Below are 15,955 nucleotides of genomic sequence, written 5' to 3' on the forward strand. Positions count from 1 at the left end.
TTCTCTTGTAAAATTTGTGTGCCAAATCTTCATTTGATAAAAATTATAGAAACAGAGCTATGGAGCAATTTACAGAAGCTGAATCTGAAATGAAATTACAGCGTTGAGGCATTTGCTCAGGAAATTTATACTATGGAGCTGCCCTGGCTTTCAAACACAACATCAAACAAGAGGATGATAGCCATGTTTACTTGTGAGCTGTGGCCTCTTTCCTCTATCTGAAATTACTGATGTCAGATATTGGCATCTCTGCTCTTCTGGTCACCTGAAAAAAAATACAGGTAAAATATATTATTTGAAATTTAAAGATTAAATAAATACATGGTTTCACAAAGATCTGTTGGTGCTCACAGTAGTCCAAATTATACTTGGTTCTTCTTTGTAGTCCAATAAAAGAGAGGGTTTTTTTCCTGGCATTACTACTTACTTTTTTTACTACTTTTGTACTGTGCTTTGAAAGAAATAAGTTGTCAGGTTTTCTCCCCAAATGAATAATTACATTGAATTGTTCATACTGCATTAATTTTGTTAAACTTTATTCCTAAGTAAAGGTGAAGAGACTTTCCAGTATTGCTAATCTAGTTTGCTACCACTAACATGGGAATGCCTGATATTTTTCCATTTGCAATGTAGTACACACCAGAAGATTTTATCGAATATGACTATGAGTATGGGGATGCAGATTATAAAGAAACTGATTCTGTAACAGAGGGACTCCCACTGTTCGAAGAGACAGTAGCACAAACAGAGGTAACAGAATCTGATCTGTTTGTTGTGTGGTGTCCAGCTGTCCCCTACCACATGGTTTGTCAGTTTGTGTCTTTTATATGAGCTTAATTCTATCCTCTCACTCATTTCTTTACTTTGTAGCTGTAACCCTTGCTTTCAGTTAGAGATGGAAGGTCTCACAGCTGACAGCATTCATCTTGCATTTGGTTACCCTTCTTTCATTCACCCTTTCTCAATTTTCTCTTCATTTTATTTATGTTTTCCCATTCCATCTTTCATAACGTTTGCAGAAAAAGAAAGCCATGGTCAAAAAGAAGAAGAGGACAGTGGCCGCTAGCTCAAAGGACAAACCTCAAAAGGCCACAACAAAAAAATCTGAAAAATATGCATCCAAGAAGAAGAAAAGTTATCAAGCAGCAGCAAAAGGCAAACTAGGGGTAAAGGTAGCCAAGAATTAATCAAGATCTTTCCCAGACCAAGACTGGAAGATCTTTGATAATAAGAAAAAAATTTACCTAACCCCACTAGATGAATACATCTGGCTAATACCATAACCTGAATAACAGCAATACCTGTTGAATTTTTCATACAGGATTTTTTTTTTTTTAATAATGTATTTTATTTTTATACTAGGCCAACGTTATTGATGGATTTCAAGATTATAGCATAGCTGAAAATGACTATGGGCCCCAGACAGAAGCTCCCTCGAGAACTACTGAAGCAAATGAGGTAATAAGAACTCTAAAGAAAATCCTTGTCCCACCAGGTGTCATTCATTAAAAAAGTACAAATGCATTTTAAAAGGATCGATTTCTATGTAAAAGATACAAACTCTATCAGCACTTAATGTGATTTTATGCTTTCTCAACCAATATCAGAAACTATTGTCTTGGGCAGAACTCCCATTAATTCTGTACAGATCTGCCCAATCTTCAGCCTGCGGAGTTCGTGATTCTGGAAATAATTCCGTGATATATGGTGTGGGAATGTAGTGTTGCTGCTTTCAGTGTTGATGTGAATGGAGCTATGTCTGGCATGAACTAGGATAGATATTAGACATAGTCCTCCTGATCTAAAAAGAGGAGTCTCTGATTTTTCCTGTAATTTTTAAGGTGCAGCACAAAAAAGAGCCTAACACAAGACAAAGAATGGCTTCCACCATAGCAGCATATGGAAGTTGAGTCAGAAGCCATTGTTTCATTTTCACAGTTCTTCAGCTAACAAAACCAAATTATTTGACTTTCACTTGTTCTACTCAAAAGAAACATTATAATTTGAGCTGTCAGAAAAGATAAAATTATTATTTTGACTTCAGTTGGAAAATGCATTTCTATAAAGCCACAATAACAGGTCTAAACATTATTTTGTTAAAATCACTGCACCTAAGCCAGTGTTGATTAATATGTTTGCATATTAATTAACACTAGTGTACAGAAAAATGATGGCAGATTTTAAGAAATATTGTTCTCATTTTTCTTTTGCCTTTTCCTTTCAAAATAAAGATTGTTGCTTAAAAGATGTACAAAACTCCCCCTATCCCCTGACCATTTGAAAAGAGAAAAAGACTTCATTTTTTCTATGGTTTTCTTCCTATATATCTTGTAAGGTGAAGGTGAATTAAGGTATGTTTTACTCATTTTGCTGTAAAGCATTCTTGTGTTCAGTCTCATGTTTTCTAGTCACAAGTTGATCAACAGATATATCTAAATAATTCAGTTTCCTGGGCAATTTTAAGCTGATTGTACAATAGTAGAGCTGTAATGAAGTAGAATCAAAGTGCTAAATGCTCTCCTTGGTGAGAGCATTTCTTCATAAAGGTAAAATTTGGCTTAGAATTGTTTCTGTTGTGTGTTTATTCCAGCTGTAATGTAGAAGTCATACTCCTGTAACTAATGGAATTAGGCAAGTGTTAAATCAGAATCTGGCCTTCTATTTTAATTGCAATGTTTCAATGTCATTATTAGGTCAAGATTTTTAAATTACACTGGATGTTGATTAGCTTCTGAAGATTTTCAAAATCATACTACTTCATATTGTCTGATCATTTTATATTAGCAATATCTGAACTTCAATTTCTTTCAAAATTATCCTGTATGCAAAATTATCAAAATACCTCTGTAATAGAATAAAGCAATCCTCCTTTATTTCACAAATAGTTTTGTACATCTCAAATATAGCATTCTTTTAAACTGCTTTAGTGCTTTTAAGTGGTTTGCTTGGTTTGACAGCTTACATACTTTAAGATGAAAGCTTAGATTTCAGAAATCTTAAAATTAATCTGAATTGTACTGGTGGAACTTTGACTCAGACAAAAAAATATGTAAATTACCAAGACACACGTGAATCATGACTTTTACTGATAAATAAACTTCAAAATCAGTAACAAGAGCAAAGAAGTTTAGCTCAGCATTGGTATTTATAGACAGAAAATAATGAAAAAGGGTGGGCTTAACTGAAGTGATGCTTGCACCTCCTCCACATTGCTATTGTAAAAAGATCTGAACCTATTCACTGCTCATTGCATATGTTCATTCATGAATACTTGTAAGAGTGAAACCAAGCAGCGAAATTCAGCTATATTTGGCACTAAAGTAACATTACACAAGCAGTACACATAATACTGGATATATTGAATTCAGTGGTTTTGGATAAAAAAACCAAAGCATATGAAAACATTACTTCTTTGTACTTCTTTATACAAAGATCTTTTAATTACTCTGAAAGGCTGAGCTTCCATTCCTTCAGACTCTAATTAAAAGACAATATGCTGTAGTTCTACTGTTCTTTCTTCTTTTGACAAGTCATCATGGTGGATGAGCGTATGCTTACATTGCTTTACTAACAATAACCCACATATTCCTCCTATTCCCAAATCTTTGCTACTGGTACGAATAGCAAAATCCTGTTGAAGAAGTATTTGCTGAAGAATACATAACTGCAGAGGATTATGATAAAAAAAATGAGGCAACTGAATATGGAAGCAGAGGAGTAGACCTCAGTGAATCTGATCTGCTGGTAGATGGAGATTTAGGAGAATATGATTTTTATGAATATAAAGAATATGAAGAGAAACCAACTGATTCCACTAATGAGGAGTTTGGTCCAGGTGTTCCTGCAGAGACCGATATCACAGAAACAAGCGTAAGTTGACTGGAGGCATAATGCAGATTAATCTAATTTAGCAATTCTTTTATACTTACACAGTCTCAGAACTGCACAGACCCTGATCCAGAGCTCCTTGTACATATTAGATACATTCTGATTTCTGATAACATTTGGATCAAGGCCGTCCTCTTGTTTTAGTAATCTTGAACTTTTTATTTTTATCATGTAAGATTTTTTGTCTTGTTTATTGAAGGGAGTAAGGGAGGGTGGAAGATGGGAGGGAAAGGAAAGAGGAGGTGGAATTGAAAAAATAAATTATAAATGAACAGTTTAAAAATCTTTCTAAACTAGAGCTAAAGCTGGAAAGAACATGAGTTCTAATGCAGGTCCAAGTGCTGTAATTCATATTTTTTTATTATTACCTTAAGAAATTGAAATGCACATAGGTGTCTAGAAACCTGTGGCTTTTGCTGCTTTCCAAGAAGAAAATTCATGACTGGGAAGGTTAAGGCCTGAACCCTTTCATGAGAATAAGCTTAGTCAATGGTGGCAGGTTTATGGTCTTGCAGAAATGATTTAACAGCTCAGTATATATAAAGAAGGATAGGATGACATGGTGGATCCTCTGAATCATGCTCTTCATTCTGAGTTTTACAGCTTTCTTTCCCTCTGACTTAATCATGGGCTAAACAGCCCAAGGCTTTAACTTTCCTTTAGTTGTGCCAAGATCCTTGTTTACCAGTTGACCAACTGTGGAAGCTGCAAAGAAAACTATGTATGGCTAAGACTGGAAGGACCAACAAATTCCATTTGGATTTTTTAATTAGGAAGACCCTCAATATAGTAGAAAAGGAGAATTTTGTTTGCACTATTTGCTCAGTCTTATCTTTATTTTCTCCTCACAAAGACAAAACTTCAGTTTACAAAGGATCCAAGAAATAACAGCAAATGCTGTGAGGTTGCTTTTCTCTGCCAACCTTGAAACCCATCCTTCTGTATTTCATTTACTGCTCCTTTCTAAACCCTTTTGGGGTCATTGTACTTTTTAATGATCCTTATCTGTGCAATGTGATACAAGTGTACCCTTTTCCTTCTAGCCCAGATGGGGACCCTGTTGCAGAATGACACAGAAGAGGTCAGATAATCTGTGAAGCACAGAGCCCATAAGGCACCATTTGTGCCTGCATTAAGCAAATGACTGTGTAGACTCTATCCCCTGGTGTAAATTTCAACTTCAAATGCCTTGATACAAAGCTGAAGGAGTCAGGAATCTTGAATTAGAACACAGGCTCTGGTCTGTGCAAGCTTTATTACAGTTCTCATCTGCTGAACCAGAAATATGTCATTTTCCTTTGACATGTGGATGTCTTTATGGTAAAAAAATCAAGATGGAAAGTAGCCAGTATTTGGGAACTTTCAAAAAGGGGAAATATTTTCAAAGATGGAGACCCTGATGTCATTTTTTTACAAGTAATTTATGTTAATCTAATAAAACACGGTTGTCTATTCCTCTTTCTACTTGATTTTTATAAATTACCAATAGGTTTATGAACATCATTACTAGTGAGATCTGAACATTTATAAATCAGTGCAATCAATTCACAGTCTGTGAATCTCTGTTCTTCCATTCCAAAATATTTCATATAGTAATATCCTTACTATTGTTACTAATCCCCAGCTGTTTTAGAGTAAATGTTGAATCACTCTACTGAAATTAAAAAAATAAATAAAAAAATAAGCATTTTAAATTTTAAACTGGTCAGAAGTTAATTTCTAGGGGATATGTTAGCGATCAAGAGAGGTACTTCTGAAGAAAAACACATTATCTCATGTTTTAAAAAAAATAGTTCCTTTTCCCTTGTTTGAAACTTGAATCCATGTCTTCCATTAGTTTGTGCTATTGACACACTATTTTAGGTACTTCTTTTACCTTAATCCTGAACCCAAAACTTCCCACAGAGCTGGTCCTCAAAGAATTTGGCAGTTGATGCTAATTCAGGTAGTGACAAGGCATCATTGGTTATCCGTGAGCTATTCTTTGGTGTCCACAGTGCCACTTACCTCCTTTCTTATTTATGCCATAAAATCACAGACCCTTCTCAGGTTACTTTACATCCTGTGGATGTCTAATGAATGAAATTAGGAACTTGAAAGGTACTGTCCACATTGGACCAAGGGATCTTTCTTTCCATCTTTATTTAGGCTGGTTAATTCATAAAGCCATGAAGAATCATTGTCAATTGCCAAGAATATTTCCAATCAAATAAGAAAAAAAACCCCCAATGTAGTGACTTGCACACAGAAATTTTAGATTCTAATTTCAAAGTTCAAATGTAAAGCATGGGATAAATACTCATGGGATGCACATCTCATTCAAAAGTATGAATTGACAGTATCCAATAACGGAGAGAGCAGGCATACAGTTTTTGCTCTTTCCATTTCTCATGTATTAAGTATTTTTGATTTATATGGCCTCTAACTGTGATGTATTTTTAACAGTACAGACCAATTCCAGCTTTAGCTTTCAGTTACAGATTGCTGCAATTCTTTATTGTACCAGGTCCTTAGACCTTCTACTTATTTTTGTTTTTGGGGTTGTTTTTACTGGCCAGGTGACAGGACATGGGGCTTATGGAGAAAAAGGCCAAAAGGGAGAACCAGCTGTGATTGAACCTGTAAGTACAGATGTCAGGGAGTTTTCCTGTAGCACTGTATAACATATATTCACTGTTAGCTGAATTTAATCATGATCAAACATTGTTGTTCATGACAGGATGACAGCATCCACATTATCCATGATCTCTGAGACAGTCCCTGTAATGTGGATGGTGTAAACTGATTACAACAGTGGCCTGTTCCTTTGGTTACATGAAGGACTAACCACATGTTCCTTTTAAAAAAAAAAGAGAAACTTGTGCAGAGGAAAACAGTCTATTGATCTGATCTGCAGGCCATCTATTAACTACATCTTAGATCCCCCCAGATAACGTTCAGCTTAGGCACAGGTAACACCATCACTACAGGTTTCAGCAAGTGCAAGGAAGTCTGCCTCACTTTCAATGCCATGCAACAATTCAGATTCTCATTCTAGTAACTGTACAGAGAAGATTCCTGGAAAAGTTTATCAAAACTCTAAGAAATTTTAACTTTAGTAGTTCAGATGGAAAGATTGTTTTTCTACAAAATAATAAATGTAATGTTGTGTTTCATCTGCCCCTAGGGTATGCTCATTGAAGGACCACCGGGACCAAGAGGACCTGCTGTAAGTAGATAAATCACAATTTCCTTTATTGCATTTGGTTCATCCACTGTCCTTTTCTATTCATGAGTTAACACAATATTGGTCTTATTATATTTCCCAAGTGTATTTCAGACTTAACACTTATAGAAGGGTATAGAAAAGGGTCATCTCGTGTTTTCAGTGACAGCAGGCTACAAGCTGAGGGCACATGACAATCTAAGCTTTGATTGTTGACTATAAATCTTTGCAAGCAAAAACAATATGCTGCTTTATATATTATTTTATCCAAATATGTGTAAATTTCCAGAGAAAAAATAGTTCAACAGTCTGTAAGCATTCAGCATAATTATGTCATTCATTTTCTATAGGGTCTTACAGGTCCCCCAGGTCTACAAGGTCCTGTTGGTCCTCCAGGTGACCCTGGTGAAAGGGTAAGTCAACAAACAGATTATCCCATGCATTCATGGGGTAGCTTGCAATAATTGTTTCAAGGGTGAGTTAGATCCTGATCTGAAATAGATCCAGAGGTTAGAAACTTCAGTGGAATTGAGGCTGATTCATCCAGCTAAACAAATCAGCTGAGAATATGGACAAACATTTTCTTAGCAGTAGAAATATGTGCTGTAAATACAGGAAGAGTCTTAATCTCTGCTTTGTTTGTATTTTTTCTGTTTTGGTGTGGTTTGAAATATACTAAAGTAACAGATGCAAACATTTCACATGGATTTGAATTAATTTTTTAAAAATCAGTAGGGCCTCAGCTACAATATGTACAAATATAGAGAAAACAAGCTTTCAGAATCAAATCACATGGGAATATTGAAAGTGATGGATAATATTTAGATGATCCTGGAAGAATTTATTTGCCATATTAAATAATTTATGACCTAAGAAACCTATCCAGTCATGAAACTAGTTACAATCTATTATTTTAGTCTTCATGTTTTCGTAAGCCTTTTCTTACTGCCACCACAAACACAATTTTGAAACAGCCTAAATATTTGATGAAATAAGTTACTAAAAAACTTTCCTGTGTTTTATGGGTGCTAGTTTACTCATTAATTCAGCATGCTCATGTTGTATTTATATATACAAGATGTTGAAAGGATGCTATCTCTATATAATGAGGTAATATTAATATCCAAACAATACTTTACGTTGCTAATATAAGTCAGCATCCACACTTTCATATTTCTGTCCTGTAGATTAATTAAATATTCTAGAATTTGAACTAGTAAAATGGGAATTTTAACACCTAGTTAATGGAATAACTACTGACAGTACTTAGTTTTGTAACTGGCTGCTTACTTAATTCATCATAAGGAAATTCTTGACAAAGCACGTCATGTGCCTGTCATGGACCAGACACGACACAAATATATAATTGCAGCAATTAGGCTGGGAGGAGAATGGATTGAGAGCAGCCCTGCAGAGAAGGACTTGGGGGTGTTGGTGGACAAGAAGCTTGACATGACCCAGTAACATGCACTTGCAGCCAACCGTATCCTGGCTGCATGAAAGAGGCGTGAGCAGCAAGTGAGGAGGTTCTGCCCCTCTGCCACTCCTGTGTGCCTCTTCTGTGACAACAGGCTGAGCTGTGGGGGAAGGCTGCAAGAGAGGTGGAGAGAGACTTTTTACAAGGGCCCATAGTGACAGGACAAAGGGGAAGTTTTTTTAATGGAAAGAGAGCAGGTTTAGGTTGGATACTGGGGAGAAATTCCTTATGCTGAGTGGTGAGGCCCTGTAATAGGTTGCCCAGATGGCTGCACCATCCCTGGAAGTGTTCAAGGCAGGGTTGGTTGGGGCTTTGAGCTACCTGGTCTAGTGAAACATGTTCCTGCCCATGGCAGGGAAGTTGAAACTAAATCTTTAAGGTCTTTTCCAAGACTTTGTATGAGTATAAATTTATGTAAGTGACTCAAAAGGTTTCTCTTACGTTACTGTCTTTTTGTTGTCACCTTTTTTCTCTCATGTCCTTGATCTCTTAGGGTCCACCTGGTCGCCCTGGTCTTCCTGGTGCTGATGGTTTAGCAGGTCCCCCAGGTACCATGTTAATGTTGCCGGTAAGTTGTGGTTACAGGGTAAGCAGCCTGCAAATACTGGAAGTGTCTTTCAAAAAATGTATAGGTATTTTCTTTCTTCATCTGATTTTATCTGTGGAATGAGAGAATGATACAGAAGTTCTTTTATGGTGTAAGCATTTGAAATTCATATATATGGCGCATATTTTTTTTTTTTCCTCAAAAATGCCTTTAAATGCTTTAGCTCCTGCATGGCTGACAGATTGGAACCTACACAAGTGAATTACAGACACTGAAAACCACCTTATATTTTTAACAGTAACTATATTTTTCTACTATATGTCAGAAACAACGAGTTTGCTGTTGTACAGAGGGCCTGTACTCCCAGCAGGCCTGTGTGCTTTCAAGTCTCATTGACATGGAGATTTTTAAGTATTCCATGATTCAAATCGGACTTCAGTCAGATCTTTGAAGAGTCAGTGCATCCTTTGAATAGAAATATATGCACATAGCCAGCTCTGCTCCCACTGGAGTCAAAGCAAAACACCATCTGTTTTAGCAGGTGGAGGAACAAGCCCAAAGCTGTTAAAGTATCTTGCAGAGCTGGGGTACGAAAAGCACTGTGTGCTTGGAATTAATTATTCCTAAGTGTGTGTATGGATGAAAAAGATCTGTGTCAACTCTGTGCAGAAGCAAACTGGACAAACTGTTGTGGGCAGTGCAAGACTTATGGCCCTGATACCCAGTGTGCCTATGTCCCACCTTTGGAAAGCTGTGCTTCTTGTTGCAGCCTAGCATTTCTGCAACATTGCAAAGCTTCTACCAGCAGTTTTATTAGCAATAACAGTACAGGAGCACAGGAACAAGTGCCTAAATTTCTGTAATTTATTTTGAAATTGTCAGAAATTACACAAAACTATTTTATTTTAGATACCAAACATTTTTCAAATTTGCGTCTGCCTTCAATTAAATTACATTTTTAATATGAGTAGCTGCCAATGAATTAATTTTGGTACATATTTTTATTGAAATTTTACAGGCAAGTAAAATCTATTTTGGCCTCTTTTTAAATAAACAAGTGAACAAACAAAAAACAAAATCCTATGAAATCAGGAAAATATTTTCTCATTAGGGATTACATTTAGACTTCAGTTACAATCACCAATGACTTCATACTCATGTTGGATGCAGTGGCCTCCATGCAGCCATCTTCTGCAGTTAGTAGAGTGGACTAGAGACTGTGACCTTGTGACTTTGATTGGCACCATTGCAGCAAGTAACAGGTATGATTTAGATTTGACAAATTCTAAATCCTTTTCTTGTTTGGGTACTTGCAGTTCCGCTTCGGTGGAGATGGTGAGAAGGGCCCAACAATCTCAGCTCAGGAAGCTCAAGCACAAGCAATTCTTCAGCAAGCTAGGGTGAGCACAAGGAGCCAAAAGCTAATTTGTTTTATATCCTGCAGGATGTGAAGTCAAAGATGGGGGCTATTTGCTAGCACATTCTAAAACTCTGTTAGTATAGAATATGTATGCTGGCTGGCAGCTTTTTCTTGACACCTGGTGGTCTGTTTGTTTGTCTTCTCAGATTGCTATGAGAGGTCCACCTGGTCCTATGGGACTCACTGGAAGACCAGGTCCTGTGGTAAGTAGATAAAACAGGGGCACAGGTTTGAGAGCATGGTCATGTAGCCCATGGATCTCATTCTGGCCCTGCCTACCCCTCTGTATTTGTACCTATTTTGTACTTCTTTGAAATTAATATTGCATAATTATCGCTATAGTGTGTATGCTTATTCAAGGTCTGCAATGCAACATAAATACTAAATGAGTTTTTATTGTAGGTTTTGTGGTATTCAGACAGAGCACACTACTGGACTTACAAAACTAGTGAATAGTTTTACATAAATATACCTCTACAGTCAATCATCTCCTAATACAAGTATTACTACTTGTAATACTACTAATACAAGTTGTTGTAGTAAATATGAAACTCTACAGAAAGAGATAGTAAAGGGAGAGTTTGCAGAATCACATTTGCTCAGTATTTAAGCTAAATCAGAAAAGATTATAAGAGGCATTCCTATAAGCAATTAAGAGCCACAGATTTCAAAAATAATTACCCTTTTTTATTCCAATCCTGAATTTGACTCAACTGCTAACACCAAATGATCTGGAAACGGCCCTGTGGATGTTAAAATATCTTACTATTTTTATCGAGTGTGTACATTTGTATTTTTAAGCAGATCTGTACAAGAGCAATTCTTTTCTAGAGTAATTCTTCCAAAGTAAATACCAGATACCAAGCAGAGACTCTGGTTTACAGACTCCTGATTCATCACAATTAGATATGCAATAGTTAAAAAGAGTCAAATATATTTGGTCTATATAACAAACCCATACACTATTTCCAGAAATTGATTTAATTCGAGACCTGCAGGATAGCATTCAGTCTACAGACAAAACTCTGGAACTGCTGTGAGCAAGGAGGACTTTGCCAAGGCTGATATGAGACTGACAGTTTACACTTTAGCAGAAGTATAACTTGCCTTCATACTTGTGCTTTTGTGTTTTAAAAACCTTCATGAATGCCTGTATGCAAAGTTCAACAAATTAATAATATTAATGGTTGTTTTCCTTCTAAACCACCAGGAGGCTCTAGAAATCCAACTCTTTGATCTAGAAACATTTTCTGCCTACAGTTTCAAAAGCAAGTTTCTTGGTCTGTAAATTGTTTTTCTACACAGCTTCTTTTAAGAATGAAAAAAGAAAACTTTTTATATGAAATTTACTTTGTTGAATTAATTAGTTTCCGAAAAGATACATTTGTAGCATATTAGTTACTAAAAATCTTAAACATAGTGTCAAAGCCCCAGTCTAGCAGTCTAGCATTAGTTGAGTCTGGTGTTCCCATGCTTGGTTTACATAGCACAGAAAATACATTTCTGCCTACAGATAGTAAATGTTATCAATTTTATTAATTAAAAGCAGAGGTTACATCAGAGAAACCCCAAGATAGAGTCACCACCTATCAAACCAGTCTTCTCACCACTCTCAGTACCAGTTTGGGATCTGATTTTTAGTTTGCTTAAGGCTTGAATTAATATCTGCAAGGTTGGCAGGGATCTTTCTACTCCAGGATGTGAGACTCAGCATTAAGCCAAGCCATTAGATTACTTCTTCCTTCCAACGTTAAAGTAGAATATTATCAATTTCCCAAGGTCTGCAACATTTTTTTTCATATTAAATACATACTTTGGGTCACACACAACTTGTTTCAAAGGTCAAAAATGCAACTATTCTTTTCCACAGAGTAACAAACTCCTCTTTCTCTGAGACTGGATTCTATGTGTGCTTGCCAAGATTTTTTTGGTTTATTTTGTCTGATTTTGTGAGACCTCTAACTTACTTTCATTAGTTCTGCCTCTGATTTCATGTACAGTATGAATGAATATCTGGTTTTGGTCTGTTTATGATTAAAATTTACTCTTAAATTTTGTATCTTCATCTCATAATAATAAAGAGATATAGTTATATAGATTCTCCACTTCTTCAGGGCCAGGTGCACAAAGGACTTAATTAAATCATCACTGAAGTTCATTACAAGATTAGACAGGGTATTTTTCATTGACTGCAGTGATCTTTGGATTGAACTGAGAGTGTTATTTTCTGTACAACACAGAAATGAAGGTAAAAAGAGGTGACTTTCAGCTCTGTCTTATTCCCTACAGTGGATGCACTTCTGATTGCACTACTTATGTTCTTACTGTGTTCACACTTAGCTCTCAAATACTAATATAGAAAAAGGAGTTACATTTTACATTCAAATCCATGGGAGTTTTCTTTGGTAAGAGAAATATTTCTGCCCTATGTTTAGACAATGATAAATCAAGGTAGATGAATATGTAGACACAAATGGTGAATTCACACCTCCTGGTGAATAGAGGATTATTTGTTATTTCTCCCTGTAATTCATGTATGGAAATATACTTATGTATAGAAAGTAAGTTATTCATTTAAAGAGGCTTTTGTATACTTAAATTATATGTGTTGGTTTTTTTTCATCAAGGGTGGACCTGGGGCAGCAGGTGCTAAAGGTGAAAGTGGTGAACCAGGTCCCCAGGTACAGTATTATTCCCTATTATGCTTAAGCATGTTTTATCTTTAAGAAAATTTATTCATATCAATTAGAAGAAGTGAATCAATGCTATGCTTCCTGCATGCAATTTAAGAACAATATCATTCATTATACTATCTTACAACTTCAGTAGCTTAATCAATATTAAAATTGTATGTAAAATCAATAGCTTGATAGTTCATTCTGAGATATGAAAGTAACAATCTTTGTATAACAAAGAGCAATTATCACATGTAGAGTGCCATCAGTTGAAAACCTGTTTTAATATTGTCACTTCAGGCTCTTTTCTCTGTTCAGTAATGATATGTTAGTCTGCAACTGGATGACCTTGGGTTCTGAACTTACCAGATCTCATAAGATGAGGGAGGTTGAATTTGGTTGGTAATTAAACAGTCTGTTTTCAAAATGTGGCATAGAAAATGGTCCATGAATTCATTATAAATCTTTAGGAAGCAGTGCATGTTTTGCTTCTCAGCCTACTATTCTATAAAATTCTCCACAGTGATGTCGAAGAGCACTGAAACACATGGAAATCTTTCAGTTCAAACCTAAAAACAATAAGGAGATTGTGAAAGAAATCATGAAATATGATGGAAGTATCCAGAACAATGGTTTTGCCAGATCTCAAGTAGTATCATGGATTTGATAAATTACTAAGTGCCTGTCTTAAAACTGCACATGGATACTTGCAGTAGAAAAATGAAACAATAAAAAAGAAGATAAAAAAGCATTCTGAACAGTTGTAAAGTCTTTCAATTTGTTTACTAACATTTTTAATTGTTTTTTCTTTTCCTGCACAATATTTTTGGATGGCTTGTCCTTATCACTGCTTTTTTCACCTGAAAATGCATTTGGATGGGGGCTGAGAAAGCTCTCACAGTTACACCCACACAGTTGTCAGTGAAAGTTACATGTGTTTGGAAAGTGTAATGTTTTTTCAGTCTGGGGTAGTTTGGTATCTCTCTAGTTAAACCCATGTTTTCAGAAATATTTATAATGGGAATAAAATAATTTTGGCATGAGAGGAAGAAGGTTTTTCAAGCTACAGGACTGTGATCTTTAAAGGCTTAAAAAGAATGTAAGAAACTTACATGTTAAAAGGATGACCTATGTCATGTATTGTGCCATCTCATGAAAACTGGTGTTAAGATTCATAGTGCTAAGGCCAGTTTGGATGCCCATGCACTTTCAAAACTAATGGGTATCTGGAAACCAGAATCCATCTTCTAGGGAAAATGAAGCTTTGTGTAGAAAAAAAATCTTGCCTTGTTCTTGAGGTGAGATTTTTTCTGGCTTTTTGCTGACATTAATAGAATTCTAAGTATTACCCTCTTTAAATTCAGGGTCCTCGTGGTGTCCAAGGTGCCCCCGGTCCAAGTGGAAAAGCTGGCAAAAGGGTAGGTGGCATATAGATCAGTTCTGCTCTGGATAAACAGCTTTCTATTTAAATATATTTAAATATTAATTGATTCCGTTGCATTTTCAAATGTTTACCCCTTTGGGTTTTTGTAGGGACGTCCTGGAGCTGATGGTGCCAGAGGAATGCCAGGAGAACCTGGTGCAAAGGTAAATAATAATGAGACCTGAGGCTTTAGTTCAGCCTTGGAATGGGCTAGAGAGAATTTATGTAGGTTCCACTGTTCTTCCATCCAGGCCAACCCAAAATTTTTCTCTCAAGTGAAAATACTGAGGTTTCAGATAGCTGGGTCAGATGCAAGAACTGAGAATGAATCATCCATTTAAAATATGGTAATTAATGGTAATTCCTAGCAGTCAGACTTTGAAGAAACTTGAATCTTGGGGCATGATTCCTCTCTCTCTGAGTTAGCTTCTAGGTACAGAGTATCAGTAATAGTAAAGTCAGTTTTGCAACTGCAAAGTGCAGCTAGAATCAAACTTTTCATTTCAATGTGAAAATTATTTTTATAAATAGCATAACTACAGCACAGAGTAAAAGCTGTGGCATCTTCTCTTGCTACAATTTGTAGAACCAAATTCTATATTTGATCTATATTCTATTCTCATTCCCATGTGTTTCATTCAGTAAAAAAAGTGTACATGCAATCCAAGGGTAGAAATTAATTTTTAGGGGGTAGGCACTATTTATTCAGACAATTTAAAAGTCATTTACTAAAGCTGTGATTTCTTTCCTAGGGTGACAGAGGATTTGATGGTCTTCCTGGTCTCCCTGGTGACAAAGGTAACCGGGTAAGAAGAAAAATATGTACATTTATACCACACCAAACTAATAGAGTCCCAGAAATAATTCACTTTTCTTTAAGAATAGCACTAAAACTGAGGAGAAAGTGAAAACAGTATGTCACCTTTTCACTCTACAAATAATAGCTGTACTATCAGGCAATGTGTTCCTTGTGAAACTTTTGAGTAATATCAATTGACAAAAAATATATCAATTTATAGTTTAAATATATTTGCAGAATTTAGAACGCATCTTCAGCTAGGTTTTGCTCTAATTTTTCTTAGTTCAGGAATTTGCCTGTTGGATTTTAAGTCATTGCTCTAAAGGAAAGAGTAATAGGGAAAGGAAATCAGCATGAAGATTCTGTATCAGGAGTATGCCAAATTTTAACTTGCATAGAAGATTGCTCAAAAAAATGGATATGAATATGTCAATTACAAAATGAATTGTTTAGTGAGGCTTATTCCAACAACTGCAGCTTAAAGAAAGGTCACAGTCAAGTCAGATAAATTAGGAAAATTT

General features: G+C 35.8%; 1 protein-coding gene across 2 annotated transcripts in view; it reads left to right on the plus strand.

The window, feature by feature from the left end:
* Positions 1-15,955, plus strand: part of COL11A1 (collagen type XI alpha 1 chain) — a 133,485-nt gene that overhangs the window by 45,538 nt on the left and 71,992 nt on the right. The window contains exons 6-19 of one of the 2 annotated variants that reach the window (XM_086901516.1): positions 634-750; positions 1,020-1,166; positions 1,363-1,458; positions 3,625-3,870; positions 6,447-6,509; positions 7,055-7,096; positions 7,444-7,506; positions 9,064-9,138; positions 10,434-10,517; positions 10,684-10,740; positions 13,165-13,218; positions 14,577-14,630; positions 14,746-14,799; positions 15,388-15,441. In XM_086901516.1, the coding sequence (XP_086757642.1) occupies positions 634-750; positions 1,020-1,166; positions 1,363-1,458; positions 3,625-3,870; positions 6,447-6,509; positions 7,055-7,096; positions 7,444-7,506; positions 9,064-9,138; positions 10,434-10,517; positions 10,684-10,740; positions 13,165-13,218; positions 14,577-14,630; positions 14,746-14,799; positions 15,388-15,441 (1,206 nt within the window). The remainder of the gene's footprint in view (positions 1-633; positions 751-1,019; positions 1,167-1,362; positions 1,459-3,624; positions 3,871-6,446; positions 6,510-7,054; positions 7,097-7,443; positions 7,507-9,063; positions 9,139-10,433; positions 10,518-10,683; positions 10,741-13,164; positions 13,219-14,576; positions 14,631-14,745; positions 14,800-15,387; positions 15,442-15,955) is intronic. The other variant, XM_086901517.1, reaches the window with a different exon arrangement.

The sequence above is a fragment of the Cyanistes caeruleus genome, chromosome 9, assembly GCF_971803275.1.
Source record: "Cyanistes caeruleus chromosome 9, bCyaCae1.hap1.1, whole genome shotgun sequence".
Classification (NCBI taxonomy): domain Eukaryota; kingdom Metazoa; phylum Chordata; class Aves; order Passeriformes; family Paridae; genus Cyanistes; species Cyanistes caeruleus.